This window comes from Parathielavia appendiculata, assembly GCF_033297405.1.
Source record: "Parathielavia appendiculata strain CBS 731.68 unplaced genomic scaffold N657scaffold_1, whole genome shotgun sequence".
NCBI lineage: Eukaryota > Fungi > Ascomycota > Sordariomycetes > Sordariales > Chaetomiaceae > Parathielavia > Parathielavia appendiculata.
The window spans coordinates 584,530-604,510 of record NW_026944220.1 but is presented as its reverse complement, the minus strand read 5'-3'; the positions used below and the strand labels follow the sequence as shown (position 1 = coordinate 604,510).

Genomic DNA, 19,981 nt, shown 5'->3' with positions numbered 1-19,981 from the left:
GCTTGGACTGTACTCCAACACTCTACGTATTGATGTCTTACACTCGGGCAGTCTTGGGCTATGGCTTGGAGCCCACATTGTTGGCCGGCCCTTACCCTGCCGAAGAGGGATGGAAGACTGTTGAATCGGGTATCTGGGCAGTCTCATTTATCAAGGCATTCTGAGGTGACAATATGCATGTCGCAGCATCAGAATGATCGCATTCACAGTGCTCTAGAACTGGCCAGAATCGCCAGGCATCATCATACGTGTGAGTCGCAGACTTGGCTGTGGAAGAACCAAGGCCAGATGAAACTCGGCATCTGTGACACCGTTTCCGCACAGTGCTTACAATATCGCTCTCACGTGCTCTGGCGCAACGGCGCGTTTCCCATTGCTGTTCCGTCGCGTCCAAGCTTGGTTCCGCGGCCCATCTCATCCTCACTCGCCTCTCACAAACAAATAGCGCCAGAAATGGCATTTTGAGCCAATCACTGCCCCATGCCGCATCTCCTTTCGTATTGACTCTGGCTGCTCCGGCCTTATTCAGCCAAGCCCAGCGAAATATACAATGCATGACGACGACGAGTTTGACGATATATCCGACGAGGACCTGCTCCTAGCTCTCACCCAAGCCACCAATGCGGCGGCGAGCTCTTCCAATGGAGTTGCTACCCTCCGCAGGCCCGGAAGTGGCCTCTCCCATTCCAGGCCATCGGCCCCAGGTCTTCATCCGTTGAACAGGTCCGTAAGGGTCCCGGCCCCGCCCCGTCCCCCGGCTCAACAACAGAGCCTCCGCCAGACTACGCTGTGGGGCGGCACGATACAGGAGGACCGAGTCACGGCATCCCAGGCCCCTAAGAGTCGACCGTTCCGCGCCGATCTCCCCACAGAGGCTCCAACTCACCACGAGCTCAGCCAACATGAGCTCTCAACCTGGGTCTATCCGCTGAATCTCGGACCCATTCGAGACTATCAGTTTAGCATCGTCAAGAATGGTCTTTTCAACAACACACTGGTGGCTTTGCCCACCGGCCTGGGCAAGACCTTCATCGCCGCCACCGTCATGCTCAACTATTTCCGCTGGACAAAGCGTGCCAAAATCGTTTTCGTGGCGCCCACGAAACCCCTCGCCACTCAGCAGGTCCAGGCCTGCCTCAGCATTGCCGGCATCCCGCGCTCACAGGCCACGCTGCTCACGGGGGAGACGCCTCCGGTCCTTCGAGAGGGAGAGTGGGAGTCCAAGCGGCTGTTCTTCATGACGCCGCAGACCCTGATGAATGACCTGTCCAAAGGCTACGCCGATCCCAAGTCCATCGTGCTCCTCGTCATCGACGAGGCTCACCGTGCCACTGGGGACTACGCTTACGTGAAGGCTGTCGAGTTTATCCGGCGCTTCTCGAAAAGCTTTCGGATCCTTGCGCTGACGGCCACACCGGGATCAACTGTCGAAGGTGTGCAGGAGATTATTGACAACCTTGGCATCTCACACGTGGAGATCAGGACCGAGGAATCTATCGATATCCGCCAGTATGTCCATTCGCGGAACATCGACACCATCACCTTCGACCCTTCCGACGAGATGTACGAGGTCAGAAATCTGTTTTCCAAGGCGCTCAAACCCCTTTTGGACAAGTTGAGTTCGCAAAACATATACTACGGCAGAGATCCCATGAGCTTGACAACCTACGGTCTGCTCAAATCCCGAAACGAGTGGATGGCGGGGCCCGGCAGACACGTGAACCAAGGGACAAAGTTTATGATGTTCGCTGTGTTCGGTATCCTCCAATCCCTAGCTCATTCTATCAAGCTGCTCAACTTCCACGGTATCAAGCCCTTCTACAACAGCCTGGCCGAGTTCAGAAGTACCGAGGAAGAGAAGCCAGGACAGGGTTCGAAACTCAAGCGGCAGCTGCTGGCCGACGAGAACTTTCAAAAGATGATGTCCATGATCGAGCGCTGGATGAAGATGGACGAATTCAATGGGCACCCAAAGCTGACCTATCTTTGCGAGACTCTCGTCAATCACTTCATCGACGCTGGCGAGCACTCCAACACGAGAGCCATCGTTTTCAGTGAGTACCGTGACAGTGCCGAAGAAATTGTCCGGCTGTTGAATAGTCAGCCGCTTATCAGCGCCACCGTGTTCGTTGGGCAGGCGGATTCCAAAAGAAGCGAGGGCATGAAGCAAAAGCAGCAGATTGAAACTATAGAGAAGTTCAAAAGCGGCCACTTCAATGTCCTCGTCGCGACCTCCATTGGTGAGGAAGGCCTCGACATCGGCCAGGTTGATCTGATCGTCTGCTACGACGCCTCGGCTTCTCCAATACGCATGTTGCAGCGGATGGGTCGCACAGGCAGGAGACGGGCAGGGAACATCGTGCTGCTCCTGATGAAAGGCAAGGAGGAGGAAAAGTACCTAGAGGCAAAGGACAACTACCAGAAGATGCAGCAGCTGATCTGCGACGGGGACGGCTTTAACTTCCGCCACGATCTTTCCACAAGGATTGTCCCTCGAGATATCAAACCTGAGGTCGACAAGCGCCACGTCGACATCCCCATCGAGAACTCTCAGAACCCGTCTCTACCTGAGCCCAAGAAGACCTCGGCTGGGCTGAGGAAGAAACCGGCCAAAAAGAAGTTCAATATGCCGGACGGCGTGGAAACGGGCTTCGTGAAGGCCTCGTTCTTCGGGCGGCCGGCTGGCAAGGCAGACAAAGACCCAAAACAACCGGATGAAACCGACTTCCTGGTCGACGCACCTCCGCCGGAAAAGGTCTTCTTGAATAAATCCCAAGCAGACCGCTTTGAGAGGCTGTACAAAAGCCTCCCGAAGAACCCATTCGATAAGGTACAAGAACTGGGATTCGATGACCTTAATCTTGGAGCGTACCCAGTCGCCCAGAGAGTGCTACGCCCGACGGTGAACCTGAAGCATGGCGACTACACGAGAAGGTGTGTGAGGTTGTTCAAGGCTCTGGGTGACTATCAAAATTCCTCAAAGCAAGCTCCGCAACCACGTCGCGAGATAGACCCAGGCTCGTGGAGACAACTGCCGGTGAAGCCATTTGCGGAGGACGTTGATGAGCGAAAGATTTTGAACGGGCAAACGACCGGCAAATCGCCCGCCGCAAGTAACGGCAAAATCAACCGGAAGCGCGGAGCGGAACTTGATTCCTTCGACGACTGCGAAGATGAAGATGATGCCGAAGACGGGGAGGACACAGCAACCGCAACGACACCACCACATCGTGGCCGTGGTGGTCGTCGAAGAGCGGCCAAAACACGGCGCGGAGGGCTTAAGCGGGTTGGCGATCATCTCGAAGACATCGGAGACGATTGCACCCGAACCAGCGATCTGGAAGAGACAGACGGCTCCGACAGCGGTGCCGACCTGGATGACTTCATCGTTGCAGACGACTTGCTCACATCCAGCAACGGACAGAAGTCCACGGACCCTACAAGTCCTGGCTCGTCTGGCCTTAGCCTAAGGCATAGACCGCCAGGGAAGGTTGCTACGGAGGAGACGCCGTTCTACCAACCAATGGAGTTTGAGCCCACCCAGGATACAGACGACGAGATGCCTGATTTGGCCGGGCTGGTTCCTAAGAGTACGCCGGCAAAGAGGACAACGGAGACAGCCACGTCGAGAACGAGGTATCTGGATGAGGAGGACGACAGTGACGATGACTTCCCCCCACCATCTCCGCGCAGGCCGTTGGCGAAGAGGAGACGGCAAGTGCTTGCTGACAGCGATGATAACGACGATGATGATGACACAATATAGCTTTCGGCGCTCGTTGATGCGGTTGCTACATTTGCTATGGCGGGATAGGGCACACACACGTCGGAAGTTAGGGCAATGATACCCATGTCAGTTCACTCGTTGATGTCCATCTGGTGCTCCCTTGTTTTTTTTAGGTACTGCACTTGATTACCTACCTTTTGTGATACACAAAACCTAGCACGACCCATTAGATCAACTCGACAAGGTCGCAAGAACTAACCTGTACACCCCTTAAACAAACGCCATCCTGTGCCCTGGCACAGCCCTGGTTTTCTTGTTACCCCTAGCGACAGCAGGATGGACAACAGCTACCACCTTCTTTTGTCTTAACGCCTCCAACCGTCCACACATTCCTCCTTTTTTCCCTACCGTACAAAATCACAAACGGCCCTTCTCCCCCGACCCCTCCTCGTTCCGCATCTTAACATTCCCTTCCCCGCAGATCCCACACCCACCCCTTCGCCTCCAGGTATCACTTTCACTTCACTCCCAAGGCCACTCCCACTCCCCAAACAGGCCCGACCCAGCATCACCACAGTAGATCCATTCCTCAACCAGCTTCCGGGTAAACGACCCCTCAGGCAGACCAGCCTCGATCCCGCGCCAGTCCAGCACGTTGATCTGCGCGGCGAGCCCGGGGTTGCGGCGCGCGAGGTTGTGCCGCAGCGTCGGCCATTTCAGAAGGAGGCCTGCTAGCACCTCGGCTGCTGCTGGGGCACCCGGGCTTTCTGGACTGTTGGTGCCGGTGCCGGTGCCGGTTGTTGTTGTGGGCAGGAGTAGGTAGGACCGGAGGGTGTTTAGGAGGAGTGCCGCTTGCGGTGAGCTGTAGTGCGGGTATCTGTGTTGGGTTTGTGGATGGTGGAGGAGGAGGGATTTGGAAAAGTTGGGAGGGGATGAGGATGATGAGGAGGAGGAGGAGGGAGCGGGTTCATCATGTCTAACTGGAAGGGAGCGGGGTGGTGAAGACGGGATTTGTCGGCGTGGCCGGTGCGTTAGTATGACCTTGGGGACGGCGCGGATCGCCAGGGTGGCGAGTTCCAGGCGGGAGTTTGACGGAGGCGTCTCGAGGTTGGTTGGTGACTTGGGAGGGAAGTTGGCATGGTTAATGGCATGCTCAGTGTTGTGACAAGGACCGGATTCCCCCTCAGATAGAGTTGTGTCGAAAAAGGGGCCAGTATACAGCTTGAAGATGTGCCCGTTGGTCAGGCTTCGAGGCGGAGAGCTCCTTAAGCCGTCATGTACTTGTACAGGACGAAGAGCCTTGTTCTCGACTGCAGTGTCGATGACTCGGAGGGACTCTTTTGATATTTTCTCGTCAGCACTTTCACTTGTCGGTGTCCCTTGAACGGTAACAAGAGGTATCTGGCGCAAGGGCGGCACCGCTGGTGTGCTCCTGGCCATTGTGTGCCAGTATGCCGTGCCCTGAATATTAAGCATTTGCTCGTATTTCTCAATGATTTGATCTCTCAATTGGATGATTGTCAAGGTTTGTGGCTTTGGCGTGTTGTGCTGCTCCGGGTCCGGGAGCACTGCCGTGTCTTCGATCGCTTTGCCTCCTGCAAAGCGCTGGCTTGAATGGCCGGGGGCTTGTTCAGGACCTTGAGGTCACCTTTAAGGTAAGCCAGGGTCTCTTCATAGAAATGAGGGAGGGGATACCGACAACCAGCTCGAGAAATGTTGCCGTGTCCAGACCTAGACATTTTAGCCTCCTGTCTTCCTGACCGCACTGTTCTTACTGTCTCTTACCAGACAGAGAGTGTATCGGAAAAGAGATTGCCGAGATAACCCTCCCTCAGACGCACTATACCGGTTAGTTTAAACTGTATGTTATGTGATCCACGATCGGTGAGGAAGTACGGGTAGGGTGAAAAATAAGTGAACGGCTGTCCGTGTGAGACAGCCTCGGGTCTGAATGAAATGCAGGATTAAGCACGGGGACACAAGGCATAGGACCCAACTGGATCTGGGCTACTTTTATCCTATCTTCGTGATCAACTACTCGCCTTTGATCGGTAGAGCGAACAATGGGCACAGATTTTGACAAAGGACAGACTCCAGATTTAGAGCACAACAGTCACTGCGAGGTTACCAACAAACTCCTATCTCAAGGGACTGACGAATCGAGCGCTCGGGTAGGCCTGATATTGTAGTTCCCACGCTCTTTAGACGGAGTCAGTATAGAATCAAACTCGACGAAACTTATGGCCGGCGGTTTCCATGTTTGCTCCCACCTTCTTGCTCTGAAATCTGCGAAGTACGGCAATACCTATTACCAGTAGTTGGCAAGACAATGTCTTTGAACAAAGCAACCGCTTTGTGATAAGACAATGGGCCCTCCACCCCAACTCGAGCGAGTCACTCTCTGTCTGTGAAGTCTAAGTGCCGGATTTCCCCTTACCGTAGGAGCTCCAAGGACCCTGCACCAAAGATCAGTGAGACCGGACGAACCGGGACCATACACATTCATGGTAGCATACGACTGTTCAGAACAGAAGCTAAGATTTCGAAGGCTAATCCAGTCCTTCCTGACCCCCCTTAACCGATTCTAGATAACTGAAGTTGCTCTCGCCGCCCATGTACGCAGATGGACCCGGACGTGACAATCACAGATTTGGTTTGCTCATGGCGTCATTCGGTCCCTGCATCCCCAGGAAGCGCCTCACAAGCCAGCCGACACCTGGCCTCTCAAGGAGTGACGGGGTCAAGGGCAGACCAGAGCGACGGCAGGTCCGCGATTCAAAGGTCGTCCTTGGGCAAGAGAGATGACTACGGCACCCAGGACCCGGGCCCGGGCCCGTCCACAGCAACTACCTCCCTTGATCACATCCCACTTGCCACAGGGGAACACCGGAGGGAACCTGAAGTAGAAACAACAGAAATCGGGACCTTATGAGACAATGTATCAACCTTGCGGAGCATCATCGTCCCAGCAGAAGCATTGCCGAATGCCTAAAGCTACCATGGTCGCTACATAACCGCAGAGATACCAGGGCAAGGAACCGATGGTCTCGCCCTCATCGTCAGCGTCGTCTGACCCTAGCTCTGTGTCACCCACCTCCTCTACTGCGGATGACGGACACATAAAGTTAGTAGGATTAACCCCAAACCAATAAACCCCAGGAGCACAATCAGTAGACCCGTGGTATGGCAACAACGCGTACGGACTGGGACTCCTGTAGTCAAAGGCCTTGCAAGGCTTTTCCTTGCCATACAAACGACGAGTCTCATCAACTGTGAGGAGATGATGCAAGGGAGAAGTAAGTGGCTAAGAGCCACCAAAAAAGACAATCAGTTAGAGGCAGGTAGTTCTCGCTATCAAGCGATGAATATGTCGAACGGTGCCGCCTTCCCGGCCCCTTCCCTGTTGCTGCCGCCTAGGCAGTCTCCCACGATGGGTATACACGGATAATTTCGCCGATAGATGGACGGCATCAATGAGGTATACACTGCGACGAGAGACAAAGATTAAGCTATTGCCTGCCATAATGCGCCTCGGCAATCAGTGAGAAGAAGGCTTTTTCCGCCGGGGAGCACAAGATCAACCAGGAGTTAGCCGAGATCCAAATGCCTGGAGTGGGGAGGAGGGGAGCCGTTCGTCCAAACAACGCTGGCCGCGCACTCTTGTCCTAGGCACTCGCCATTGGCTTTTGAGGCTCCCGATTCTCTGCTGTCTCATTCGCGGGGAAAAATGCAAGCATATCCTCGTAGGGCTGAGATGCGTGTCCCGGCTGGCACTGAGAGATTTCTATGCGACGTGGTCCGTCGGTTGTTTGCTCGCTCGCCCGGAACGGACGATGCCAAGGTTATCATTGGGGCCGTTGCTTTGGCGGCAAAATCATTGAAAGCGAGCGAGGAAATAGTGGAGGAGTGGTTCGCAACCAACGGCTCTGCTGATGTAACAACGTGGGGTCCTCCCCGCACCTTGCCAGCCCTACGTGTACGAGGAGCAGATCGGAGGACCATTGCAGAAACACAAGGGCCACACGTCGACCAATCTTGGTGCTTGTTGCTGTTGGGGTGCAGCTGCTCACAGGTGGTTGATCGCCGGGTTTAGACCATCGCAGTGGCCATTCTCAACATGGCTTGCGAACAGTCCCATCCGTGATGCGGTGTGCAATGCGCTCATATCATGCAGATGTGGGCAGCCGTCCGGTGTCTCAATGTTTGTCTTCGAAAGACACTTGTCGGGATGACTGCTGGTTCTTCCAGTTTCTCTGAGCGTTTGGGCCCGAGTTCGCTGGGACGTTGTGGGCTGCGTCGATATCATCCATACGGAGGAGGTGCTTCAGGTGTTTGCTTTGCTCAACTGATTCTCTCACCCTACTGGTCCAACTTATGATCCGGGCCGCAACACTGCAGCTGCTTAATTTTGGGTTCGTCGACTGGAAAATCAGTGATTTGATTGCGGGTGCCGCCTTTGCCTGAGGACCGGATGACGGGATCTCAAACAGTGGTCCTGGCGGTTCAATCTGTCATCCACAACCACCGAGAGGCGAACCTGGGTTCGGACAGGATCCGCCTGCCAAAGCTTGTTTCGGTTTACATTGGCTTGACACTACAGAGGTAGGTAGTTCGGATGGTGAAGCCTAAGGGAGACCGGCAGTATGATCGCTCAGCGGCTTAGGGCACCAGGACACACCCTAATCGCCCAAGACTGGGGGTCGTACGAATATTCAACGGCATGTCTCAACACCGTGCAGCGCCGTCTGTGGCCGTTGCACTAAGAAGTGGCTGCACCAGATGGAATGGCTGAGCCACATGAGCCCTTTCCGCGTTTGTGCTGCTGTTATTAATGCACTTGTGAGACGCTGTGGTGGGTCCGTTTAACAAACTTGCCGCTCATAAACGAACACAAGGACCCGGCCGCAGCCCGGATAGCGCCAATGTCCCGGAATGCGCCGTCGATGGAGTCGGATGATTGACGTGTCTCCTTCACGGTGACAGATATTCGGCATCCAAGTGTTCGTCATTCCCCGCGCGGCTCTTCTTGGATTCCAGCTGTTGCTGCGTTGTCGTTGCATTCAATGGCCCAATTTCTGTCTGCCTTCGAAGAAGCCATGAACTTCGAGCAAGGAGAGCGTCGTGATGGCACTGGGCGAAGAGTCTGGTCCTGATACCTCGCCAACCAGCTTTGAAGGGGAGGTAGGGCAATGGTTATGATAGTGTTGACACCTGACAATAACAACTTCACGTATAAACTGAAGAGTTCCTCTCTATCAGCATGAGGAAGACGTGAGTTCTGGGACTTTGAAGACACCGGTCGCTATCCATAGCGCTCGATTGGAGCTGTGCAGCACCGCAAATGGAAGGATTCGTAGCAGACCAATGGGAGGCTCTGGACCAGAGCTGCGCCTGGATGACTACCCCACTTAGAGCAGGGGACCCTGGTTGCCCAAGCAGGCAGCAGCGTCAAACAACCCACCCCAGGCATTTCTCATCATCCCGCTGAAGCCGTCGTCGCGAACCACCTTCCTCCGAGTCTTTCATCACCCGTCCCCGTGTCTTCTCCCCTTTCTTGACGCCTTTTCCACCTGAGGCCATCCTGACCGACCGCACAAGCTGCAGAAAACGCGCAGTTGAGCTAAAACCGGAAGCGAGGTTTCATAGTCCCAGACCACTTGCCGCCCTTTGTTATACCTAGGACTTCTCTCCCCTTCGGTGACAATCCATCAGACACCGATTGATTGTTCATTTTTGCGCCCTTTCGCCGGTTCATCGACGATCCGTTGGACACATCTCGCCAGGTCCTGATATCATAGCGCTTTGGTTCTTGGTGTTTGTCCGCTTGACGGTCACAAGTCTGTAAGTTCTGGTCCTATCCAGCAGCACTTTCAAGCAAGCTCTATCCCGAGCACAACACTCTAGTCGTCCTGCAAGGTGCTAAGAGGGGTCCTACGATCAGCCTCGCACATTACCTGTGACTCACTCATCCAGCACCATTCAGCCATACAATGACCACATTGATAGCTGACTTGGAGATTTGACACAGTGTTCCGCCCGTTGATTGTCGCAAGGCTTTGTGGAATTCCCAAGCCGAATCCAACCATGTCGTCCAATCCCCGTAGGACGCCGGTGACTCGCTCCGGCTCCAGGGGCCTGAGCGTTAAGACCAACATGGCCCTCAAGAAGGGTGCCACTTTCCACTCTCCGACAACACCACTGGAGTCGCCCGACGAGGTCTTCACACCGCCGTCCCTACCCCGCCGGTCACAGACCAACCTGGACGATGTCATCGACTCACACCGCCGTCGTGCTGCCTTGATCATTGGCAACATTGACGAGGCTCTCGCAGCCCCGACGAGGGACACCTCTTCCCGGGAATCCGTACGCAAGACCTGGCGTGACGAGACGCTCTCCCTCCCACGCAGAGTTCTTGATCATACGCTCGACTCGGTCATGGTGAAGGAGCAGCCGGCCGAGCGCCGGATCCTCCGCCCCCGCACCCGCCGCCCTTCTCGCTATCATGAATCCGATAGCGGTTTGGGAACTTCGATCGCGTCGACGAAAGAAAAGGAGGCAACCGACAATAAGGAGAAGACGGTGAAGACGTCCGCCGTCAATAGGTCTGCTGCTGCTCGCTTGACGGATACTGTGAGCGCCACTGGCCTCAGCCCTCGTGCCACCAGTCGCATCTGCGAGCATACCCTCAAGCCCCTGCTCGGCAATGCCGCCTTCAAGGATTTTCACCCACTCCTGCTCGAGTGCCCCAGGAAGATTCAAGACAAACAAATTGTTTGCCTCAGAGACTTGGAAAAGACTCTGCTTCTCGTCGCTCCAGTAAGTGAGCTCATGGTTGACCAAAGTATGAGGGGTGATACTTATCGCGCTCTGCTTTCAAAGGAGAGAACAAAGGCCGCCGAACTATATCTCGACTTTTGCCTCACAACGATTCGATGCATTCAGGCGACGGTTGAGTACCTTAGCGACCGGGAACAGACGCGCCCTCGCGACGTCCCTTACAGCAACGGCTACTTCATTGACCTGGTCGACCAAATACGGAACTACGCTCAGCAGCTTGCAGACGCCAAGGATAAGGAGAACAGGGACGAGATGGACGTTGATCCGTACGGCTTTCATTCCCCGCCCCCCGTCGACAGTTTGGCTAACATGCCCAACAGCACTGATGAGATCAAGCTCCACGGCGGCATCCATATTAATGGGCGTCCTGCTGAGCTCGTCCGCGTTAAAAAGAACGGGAAAATGATTTCGATGGCTACCGGGAAGCCGATCGAGAAGCTCGAGGAAGAAGCTGACGGCACGATGCGGTTCAAGCGCTCCGCCAGTGAGGAGCTTGCCGACGAAGAGGAGATTATGCGGTCCATGGCTCGTCGGAAAAAGAACGCGAGCCCCGAGGAGCTTGCCCCCAAGAAGTGCCGCGAGCCTGGGTGCAACAAGGAGTTTAAACGCCCCTGCGACCTGACCAAGCACGAGAAGACTCATTCTCGTCCTTGGAAGTGCCCCGTGCCCACCTGCAAGTACCATGAGTACGGGTGGCCGACAGAAAAGGAGATGGATCGCCATCACAACGACAAGCACTCGGCTGCCCCGCCCATGTACGAGTGCCTGTTCAAGCCGTGCCCGTACAAGTCTAAGCGGGAGTCCAACTGCAAGCAGCACATGGAGAAGGCGCACGGCTGGAACTATGTCCGCACCAAGACCAACGGCAAGAAGTCAGGCTCCAGCGTCAACGGCAACTCGGCACAGCCTACCCCTCAGCTGCAGAATATCCCGACCCCGTCCAGCGACCACAGCATGGGGGTGGCGACACCTCCGAATGATGACTGGAGTGGGGTCTACGGGAGCAATCTCGATTTCCCGACCTACGTCCCCAGCAATGCGGATTTCTCCCTGATTCCCCAGGAGATTACACTTGACTGCTCTCCGGTTGACAACCCTACTCCGTCTACGGATTCTGGCATGGACTACCATAACTCGGCCTACCAAGACATCGGAAACGACTTTACGCTCTATGAGGACATCTACGGTGCTCGCGTTCAACTGCCCACTCCTCCGCCCATCCAGACCAATATGTATCTCAAGGACATGGCCCAACAGTTTGTGCCGTTCTTGGCTGCCGAGCCTTGCCAGGCGCCCCCCGCGCAACTCTCGCCCACTGGTCAAGGAAACGTCATGCTCTTTACGCCGAACTCCCTAGCCGAGCTCGACGAAGGCTTCGATGAGCACGGCGACTTTGCTGGCATTGCCAATGCGGTCAACGGCGGTGACTTTATCCTGTTCCCTAACGGAGGGGCGTCCAAGCCAATGTACAATGACTCCTTGTTCGCCACGACCGAGATTGCAGGCGTGGCTAACAGCCATGTCCCACCCTCATCCCAAGACCTGTTGAACGCGTTCAACGTTGAATGGTCGGGCCACGATCTGAATGCCTTCCTCCCACTCTAAGTTGTGGGTCAGCCTACGAGCATCCTTGGGCGGGAATTTATGGTTACTTTTATACGAAGCTGGATCTGAAGGACAGACTGTGTTCTCGGAGGGAGTTGGATATGAATTTTGTTATGATGTAATGAAGCGGGGATTAGCGATAGGGAGAAACCGGTGCCGAAGGTCGTCTTCTGTTTCAAGTGTACTTTGATGGTTGACTTGCCGTTTTTCCATCTCATTTGCTCTTACGATCTTGAGCTCCGTATGTTCAGGCCGCACCAGGCGGTTCAAACCTCGAAGCTGGTGGAAGGAGTAACTCAGCTTGTTTTCGGAAAGATCCTGGAAGTCAGGTAATTTGGTCTATAGTATTAGGTAGATCCCCCTCAATTCTGGAAAGTCATCTAGACACTGCAGTTCCATGTGTTATGAGAAAGAGTCTGCTGGGTCTGTGACTTCTCTTCGGTAACACTCGAACGTGACTTGAGGAGCTCTTTCACCAGAAGACAATATTCGCTGCTCCGTGATACGGAATCCCGCGCCATTCCTACAAGCCGAGATTATTCCACTAACCGGTTCCTTGTGGAGCGTGGTTGCAGTGTCGAGGAGCTGATGCAACAGTGCACAGCGATCACCGGTTGGTACGGATAGACGGTCTCCTTTCTACAACCTACCTGGTAAACATCGCCATCATCAAACCAGACCCCCAGAGTGGCAACAACCGCCACCGGAGTCTGTCGTTGTCCTCGGGGCTGCTCCGCTATGTCTCGCCCTACAACCGGTGCTACCCCATCTTACGCTGCTCATTCAGCGCCCAACATGAGGCTCGATCAAACCGCCTTTGCTACCCGATTGCGCCCGACAAGACTGGCTTCACCCACACCGTCATCCGCGCATGGCAGCAGGACCTGCACCTGAGGCTCCGGCCCAACGACGTGTGGCTCGCCATCCTCACCCAATTCAGCTTCTTCGTGAACTAAAACGCCGAGGCTCTCCGTCCCATCTTCGTTGTTCACGACGGCTGGCCGGAACTCGCGGTGGACGCCCGCCCCCACACCATCGAGACAGCGGACTTCGGCGCGTTGCGCAGCAGCTGGTTGCGATGGTGAAGGGGCGGCTCAAGGATCCTGACGTCGCTACTACCCTCCTGCCTACCTTCACCACCACCACGTCGCACGACCGGGCCACGGCCGCTATAGCGTTTCTGGGGACTATGCAGGAGTATTTCGGCTATGGGATTGACTTCGGTTGCAGCTTTCCGTCCATGACGCTGTTGGGCGAACAAAATGACTGGGCCGACATGCTTCGACGGATGGCCTGGTTTGAGGCTATCCGCCACGAGAAAACTACGGACTGGACTGTGCGGCTGGCTAACATGCTCGAGTACATGGTGGCCAGCTTTGACCGTCCAGTGGACAAGGGATGTCAAGCACTTTTGGAGGCGCGCGGTCCACGAGGCCGACACAGGCATGTCGGGCGGGCTGGTGACGCTGTCGGGGTGGTTGACGGCTTTTTGTTGGTGGGGGGCGGACGGCAAGATAGTGCAGAACTATAGTGATGAAGAGCTGTCTGACCATGGGCATGAGGCGGGCGGCCTTGACGGATAACGGAGATTGACGTTGGACAGCGCCGAATTCCCGGCATGGAACGGGAGAAGGTCCCGCTAGGTTTTTTGAGAGTCCCGTTGACATTGTACCAGGATGAGTAGGCCCTAAGGAAGCTGCGCTGTTGGTTGGGTCGATAGGGATGCAGGTGATGAAGGAAAATGGCGGAACTGCGCACAACCTGCTTCAGCATGGTGGTTGTTGTCGAACTCGGAGAGGTTGGCGAAGTTCGTACGGAGGTAACAGTAGCCCAGGCGTTCAATGCGAGAAGGGCGATGGGGCTGAACAAATGGCCGCCTGGCTCAGAGGAGCCAGTCGGGAACGGCTACAAACAGTGACGTGAAGACAGAATAACACAGCCCACCATACGCCAAACCAGGCAGAGGTGCTCTCTTGTCTTCATGTTGTTAGCCCGCTCTCACCAACGGAGGCGTCATGACCAGGCTCGTGTTCTTACTGTCGAATAAATCTATAGGATATCAAAGGAAGAGAGAACAGCGAATTAGTAGTTGCCTAGAGGAGCTCGCGCAGACACAGGCAAGGGTGTAGCGACTAGCAAGTCATATTTACACAGTAAATGGAAACGTAGGTTTGATAATGAAGCTACTTGGAAGGAGATACGGGTCGACTACGCCTTGCTTAATTCGAAAATAGGTTCTGAGGAGCTTAAAGTTGGTTGTCTCGTTAATCTTGCATCCAGTGCATAAGGTAGGTACTGTAAACAAAGTTGTCTATATTTCCCAACAAAGGACGTTATGTGGCGCAATCCAACAAGTGGCACACAACTGCTGTGGCTTGGCAACTCCCGTTGCCACCTAGGCAACAAGCTGCTCCGCTTCCGTCATCAGTTTGTTTAGACTTGGTGAGCGCACCAACAAAGCTGCAACATCCCAAAACCTTCTCCAAACTGTCCTAATAGATTCTTGCCAGAAGAGGCATTGTCGCCCTGGCGCATTCCATTGCGTATCAACGACGATCTGTGGAACCCTCCGTCTTGCAGCGTGCTGCATGCATTTTAAAATCTTTGTCAATCCATCTTAGCCACTCTATACGCCACGCCGTCCTGGTAGAGCCCTCTTGTCGAGCTCTGGACAATCGCCATCATGTCCGACACGGAGAACGTCGATTACTTGCAAGCAAATTTCGATCCCTGGTCGCTGACAGTCCCGCGCCTGCGCTCCATCCTCGTCACTCACAACATTCAATATCCCTCCCAGGCCAAGAAACCCCAGCTGGTCGAGCTCTTCAACGAACATGTCCTGCCGCAGTCTGGGAAGATCCTGGCCACCCGTGCTCGCGCGAAGCGTACGAGCAGGGGCATTGTGGATGCCGACTCACACAGCACCACCAGCACTGATTTCAATGACGAGCCCATGCCACTGCCGCCCTCGGCGAGGCGCTCGCGGTCGCCCAGAAAGACAACGAGGGTGAAGCGAGAGTCTGAAGAGGCCGACCACGCTCTTCTCACTCCCGCACCCTTCCGAGAGAGCCCTCGCAAGAGACAGTCGCGAGCAATGAGCGCGCAATTGCCGCCCGCGTCCGATACCGATACAGCCCCAGAGACCGAAACAGCTCGGTCTGTCAGGCGCGATCGCCGCGCCACCCCCGTGCCAAAACTGGAGCCGCCAGAGGAAGACGAATTCTTCAAGCGAACCCCCGAGACTGAGGGCGTCTTTTCCAGCGACAACCCCTTCCAGAGCGGAGCCAACTCACCAATGACACCCCTTAAAACCCCCACCAACCGTCGCAAGACGACGGGCCTCGAGTCGGTACGGAAACAAACACCCGCCACTGCTCGTCGCCGGACCGATGGGTATGCCTTCAAAGATGCCGAGGAGCCTTCCACCATTGCTCGGAGCATTGAGATGCCCCTCAGCCGGGTCGCCACGGCCAAACCACGCGAGATTGAACCCGACGAGGAGTTCACTCCCGAAGAACAACTGGCGCTCAATCAGGAGGAAGCCGCCCGCCCAGAGTTGACCGTTTCCCGGAGAGGTCCACGCCCTGTCAAGCGCAGCTCAAGCTTGTCGACCCCTATATGGGTTCTTATCACCACTCTGCTTGCTGCCTATGTGGCTTGGTACAGACAAGAGAAGGTTGCAGTGGGATACTGCGGGCTTGGCCGAGAGCCGACCCAGCTGATCCCAACCAACATCCAGCTCCCAGAATGGGCTGCAGAAATGGGCGCCAAGCTCGATATTCAGAATGTCCAGGTCCCTGACTGGATTATTCCCGTTTTTGAACCGCAATGCGAACCATGTCCGCCGCATGCCTACTGTTACGAGGGCTTCACGGCTCGCTGCGAGTCCGACTTCATCTTGAAGCCTCACCCGCTTTCCCTCGGGGGCCTTGTTCCTCTACCACCTACGTGCGAGCCGGACGGCGAGAAAGTTCGGCGAGTCCAGGCTGTTGCCGACAAGGCGGTGGAGGAACTCCGCGACCGGAGGGCCAAGTACGAGTGCGGTGAGCCGGTCGATCCGGAAGGCGGCCCTCTAGACAGCCCTGCCATTGATGAGCAGGAGCTCAAGGAGATCCTCAGCAAGAAGCGCAGCAAAAGAATGGCCGCTGAAGAATTCGACGAACTCTGGGCTGCGGCCATTGGCGAGGTCAAAGCGCGTGACGAAGTCGAGGTGCATCAAGAGGACTCTGATGCTTCTCAGTAAGTTTTTTCTCTCGTGTTTCATTGATCCTCCCACGCGCACCGAGCAGTCAATCATTGCGCACATTGTCGTATTCATATCAGTTTCTGACCCATGGGACTAACCAGACCCGTCGCCGGCCCCATAGAACCTCCGGTACCTCCGCCTTTCCAAACACCAAGCTATCGTCCAGCTCTCTCGCTCGCCTTTCGTACACCTGCGCGCTCCGCCGGTCCGTCAAGCTCGGCGTGGCTCGACATCGACTCAGCATTGGTGGACTGATTTTCTCGCTGCTCTCTATCCTCTACGGCCGCCGCCGCTTCATTCACAACCGCGCCCTGGCGGCCAGGGTGCCGGAGCTGGTGGACGAGGTTCTCGAGCGCCTGGCGACCCAGAAAGAAGTCGCCTTTGAGGCCGACGACGAGGACGCCTTCCTCTTCCTTCCCAACCTGCGCGACGACGTACTCCGCTCGCTGCACAGCCTGTCGGACCGCGAGCGCCTCTGGCAGCTCGTGCGCGCCGTCGTCGAGCAGAACAGCAACGTCCGCACGGGCCAGCGCGAGGGCCGCAACGGCGAGGTGGGGAGGGCCTGGGAGTGGATAGGACCCAGCAGGCTCGGCGCCCCCGGCGGCGACGGTACAGTCCGCCGGCGCAAGGTCGGCGGCGCCCGCATATCGTGGGGGCCGGACGTCAAGGCGGAAATTGAGGACTCTTCCTCCGGCAGCAGGCCGCCGTCAAATGCGCTGGAACGCAAGGCTGTTCACCGGAAGTGGGAGGAGGGCAGGCCCATTTACTGATGGACCATGGCAGAGGTGGCAACGGTGTCGACTCTGCTGCCGTGCCATTGGCTCCTTTTGCGTGGTTTTTCTATGTATCTATATTTTGCTTGATTGTCCTTGGCTTTGATCACCATGGCTTGGCCGTTCTTACCGCTCGTGAGCTTGGATGGATATGAGGCTGTGGGGGCCGAAGGGGCTTTGGTGCGGTTGCAGCGTATTATAATTTTCCGCTCTTTTTTTTTTCTTTCCCATGTGCAGTTTCCGGTTGGCTTTCTGACTTAAGGACGGCGTTTGGAAAGAAGGGGAGGTTGAAAGCACTCAGTTTCTGTATCTGACTTGATACCCCTACCACTCCCAGTGAGGGAGGGGTCTGCACACAAAGACTGAAAAAATGGTATACTGAATGCCCGCTTTTTATTTTTATTATTTTTCTTTTTTTGGCTCTATTCTAAATAGCTCACCCGCCTAGCTACTCCTGGTATTGTGAATGTCGAGCACCAAGATATCCTCGGCACCGACGTTGACGAGTTCGTCCATGACGGGGGCGATGCGCTTCTTCTCCACCATGGCGCTGACGGCCACCCAGCCCTCCTCGTCGAGCGACGTGACGGTGGCGGCGCGCTTGCCGGGCGTGATCTTGGTCGCCTCGGCCAGCTTGGCGCGAGGCACGTTGTACTGGCAAAGGACGTACCTTTGCGCCGTGATGACACCGCGAAGGCGCGAGGCGATCAAGTCGACCAGGCCCGGGTTACTGGGCGCCTTGGACTTGATGAGGATGGCCGACGTTTGGACGACCGTGTCGATTGCCTTGAGCCCGGCGGCTTTCATTGTTTCGCCGGATTCTGGAGCCAGGGGGGAAAGGGAAAGTCAGAGGTTGTTTGGTTAGGGGGGGCAAGTGAGCGCAAGGAAAGGGGTTGGGTATGTTTTGTTCAACTCACCAACCAAGTCAACGATGCCATCCGCCACACCCAGCGCGCAGGCCGCCTCGACGCTCCCGCTGAGCTCGATGATCTTGGTCCGGAGCTTCCTCCCCTCGACCCGCGCCGGATCCGTCGCACCCTCCTGCTCCATCTCCAGGCGCGCAAAGTACTCGTGCGTGAGGTGCACGAAGCTGGTGCCGATGTTCTTGCCAATCAGGTCCTTGCTCTGCGCGTACTCGCCCTTGGCGGGCACCTGGACCTGCAGGCGGCACGAGCCAAAACCCAAGTCCATGACCGTCTCGCAGCCTTGGGGCTTGCCCGAGGCCGCCTTGGTCGGGTCCCACTCGTTGCTCATGCGGCGGGCGCGGGCGAGCGCCCGGACGCCGGCATCGTGCTCCTGCACCTGGTCGTAGCCCGTGATACCCAGATCGACGCGGCCCTCGCCGACAAAGGTAGGGATGTCGGCGGCGGGGAGGAAGACGAGGGCGATGGGCAGGTTCTTGACGAGCGCGATGTCGAGGCGGTTCTCACGCTTGAACTGGATATCGGCGCCTTCGAGAAGGTTCAGGCTTGCTTGGAGGAGGCGACCCTCTTTTTCCCGGGTTTGGAAGGGGTCAGCACTGCGTCGAGTTCCCCCCTTCAAAACGACAGATATTCGAAGGTAAGGCAAGGGTCATGGTGGGCGAGACACACTCTTGGGAACTGCGAAGAGCAGCCGGCCTTCTAGGCTTTCGAGAGAGATCAGCTCCTGAGCCATGACAGCAAGGGCGACTCTCGGCTGCTAGAGAGAGGGAAGAAAGGTTGCATGCGGAACAAGAGTAAGGGTTGGATTATGGATATAAGGGCCGGGATGCTGGGGGAAGGGGAATAACTTACTGGTTGACCAGATCCATGGCGAACTAGGTGACACAGTGCCCGGGAAGGACAGTCGAGGGCGGGATTTGGCAGATATCGCACAAGAAGAGTGCAGGAAGAGGGTTACTAGCCGGATATTGTAAGTAGGCTGTGTCTACAAGGCGGGAGTAACCAAGTGGTGATGGGACGCATGGCGGGGTAGTTGTTAGCTGGCCTTGCGGTAAATGGATGGGGCGGTTTCCCCCGCAGTACTTACTTTGTCGTACAGCAGCCGCTGTTTGATATCGACCACTTTGAGATCCGGAAGGTACGTCGCACAAAAGCAAGCTATCTCGGACCGTGCTGCCGTGGTTCGTTCCCAGCTGTCGAGTGACTCGAGTCAGAGGTCGATTTTTTGGTTGGAGTCCACGTTCCTAGATCGGAGCGCTGTCAATGGTTGCCCCTCGTCCGTCTTGGTGGGGCAGGGTTGGCTCAAGATCCTGTTCGTGCCTGCATTTCTGGTACAAATACCGTGACGACACAGCATTTACCAAACTCAACATGCATGCATATTGCCTAAGTTGTCTGTATTACGCTTATTCAGGGGCATGCCGAGTACCTTAGTCTCGAAATTAAAGTCCAGAATCCGGGGAGGGCGAGCTGCTTGCTGAACATATACAAACCGAACCGTACGTTACCAAATACCATACTTGGTCCAATACTGTACAATTGTACGATACGCGGGCCGGGCCGTGCAACTCCCATGATCAAGCGGTCGAGTGCAGCATCTATGCAACTCTGCATGTTTAGAAAGGTCGAAACGGATCTTCGACGATGTTTTCCTTCGTAAGCCTCATATTAGTTGATGATTCTGGATCTATTTGTCCACCTCGCTTATTTGTATGCCTCTCTTGTCACAATGTAACCTAAACGACATCGGTTGCGCGGCTGAGACCCCGTACGTCACAGCGCCCCTATTCGATGCCCCAAACTCGCAGTGGGACCTTTCTGCACACCTCCTGTGGTGAACACGATAGTCGACTAAAAAAATAGCAGGTGT

At 55.7% G+C, this 19,981-nt stretch overlaps 6 protein-coding genes across 6 annotated transcripts; 4 read left to right on the top strand and 2 right to left on the bottom strand.

Annotated features, from left to right (window-relative positions):
• Window positions 1–413: 413 nt before the first annotated feature.
• N657DRAFT_638656 (P-loop containing nucleoside triphosphate hydrolase protein) lies at window positions 414–3,986 on the top strand. The gene has a single exon (XM_062791637.1). The coding sequence runs from the start codon at window positions 551–553 to the stop codon at window positions 3,764–3,766; it is 3,216 nt and encodes a 1,071-aa protein (XP_062652003.1). The 5' UTR covers window positions 414–550; the 3' UTR covers window positions 3,767–3,986.
• Window positions 3,987–4,186: 200 nt separating this feature from the next.
• On the bottom strand, window positions 4,187–5,167 carry N657DRAFT_685811 (uncharacterized protein; the record flags this gene model as incomplete). The annotated part of the gene is made up of 1 exon (XM_062796802.1): window positions 4,187–5,167. One exon carries the CDS (start codon window positions 5,165–5,167, stop codon window positions 4,250–4,252), a length of 918 nt encoding a protein of 305 aa, XP_062652002.1. The 3' UTR covers window positions 4,187–4,249.
• A 4,644-nt stretch (window positions 5,168–9,811) lies between these two features.
• On the top strand, window positions 9,812–13,125 carry N657DRAFT_676045 (uncharacterized protein; the record flags this gene model as incomplete). The annotated part of the gene is made up of 4 exons (XM_062795866.1): window positions 9,812–10,543; window positions 10,607–10,830; window positions 10,885–12,132; window positions 12,774–13,125. 4 exons carry the CDS (start codon window positions 9,812–9,814, stop codon window positions 13,123–13,125), a joined length of 2,556 nt encoding a protein of 851 aa, XP_062652001.1.
• A 122-nt stretch (window positions 13,126–13,247) lies between these two features.
• Window positions 13,248–14,240, top strand: N657DRAFT_685809 (uncharacterized protein; the record flags this gene model as incomplete). The annotated part of the gene is made up of 2 exons (XM_062796801.1): window positions 13,248–13,505; window positions 13,558–14,240. 2 exons carry the CDS (start codon window positions 13,248–13,250, stop codon window positions 13,750–13,752), a joined length of 453 nt encoding a protein of 150 aa, XP_062652000.1. The 3' UTR covers window positions 13,753–14,240.
• A 380-nt stretch (window positions 14,241–14,620) lies between these two features.
• N657DRAFT_659970 (uncharacterized protein) lies at window positions 14,621–17,185 on the top strand (the record flags this gene model as incomplete). The annotated part of the gene is made up of 2 exons (XM_062795027.1): window positions 14,621–16,408; window positions 16,537–17,185. The coding sequence occupies exons 1-2, from the start codon at window positions 14,853–14,855 to the stop codon at window positions 17,183–17,185; spliced, it is 2,205 nt and encodes a 734-aa protein (XP_062651999.1). The 5' UTR covers window positions 14,621–14,852.
• A 381-nt stretch (window positions 17,186–17,566) lies between these two features.
• N657DRAFT_659969 (HisG-domain-containing protein) lies at window positions 17,567–19,298 on the bottom strand. The gene is made up of 4 exons (XM_062795026.1): window positions 18,964–19,298; window positions 18,781–18,815; window positions 18,106–18,678; window positions 17,567–18,009 (listed from the first exon to the last, which is right to left on the bottom strand). The coding sequence occupies exons 1-4, from the start codon at window positions 18,978–18,980 to the stop codon at window positions 17,633–17,635; spliced, it is 1,002 nt and encodes a 333-aa protein (XP_062651998.1). The 5' UTR covers window positions 18,981–19,298; the 3' UTR covers window positions 17,567–17,632.
• Window positions 19,299–19,981: the final 683 nt, after the last annotated feature.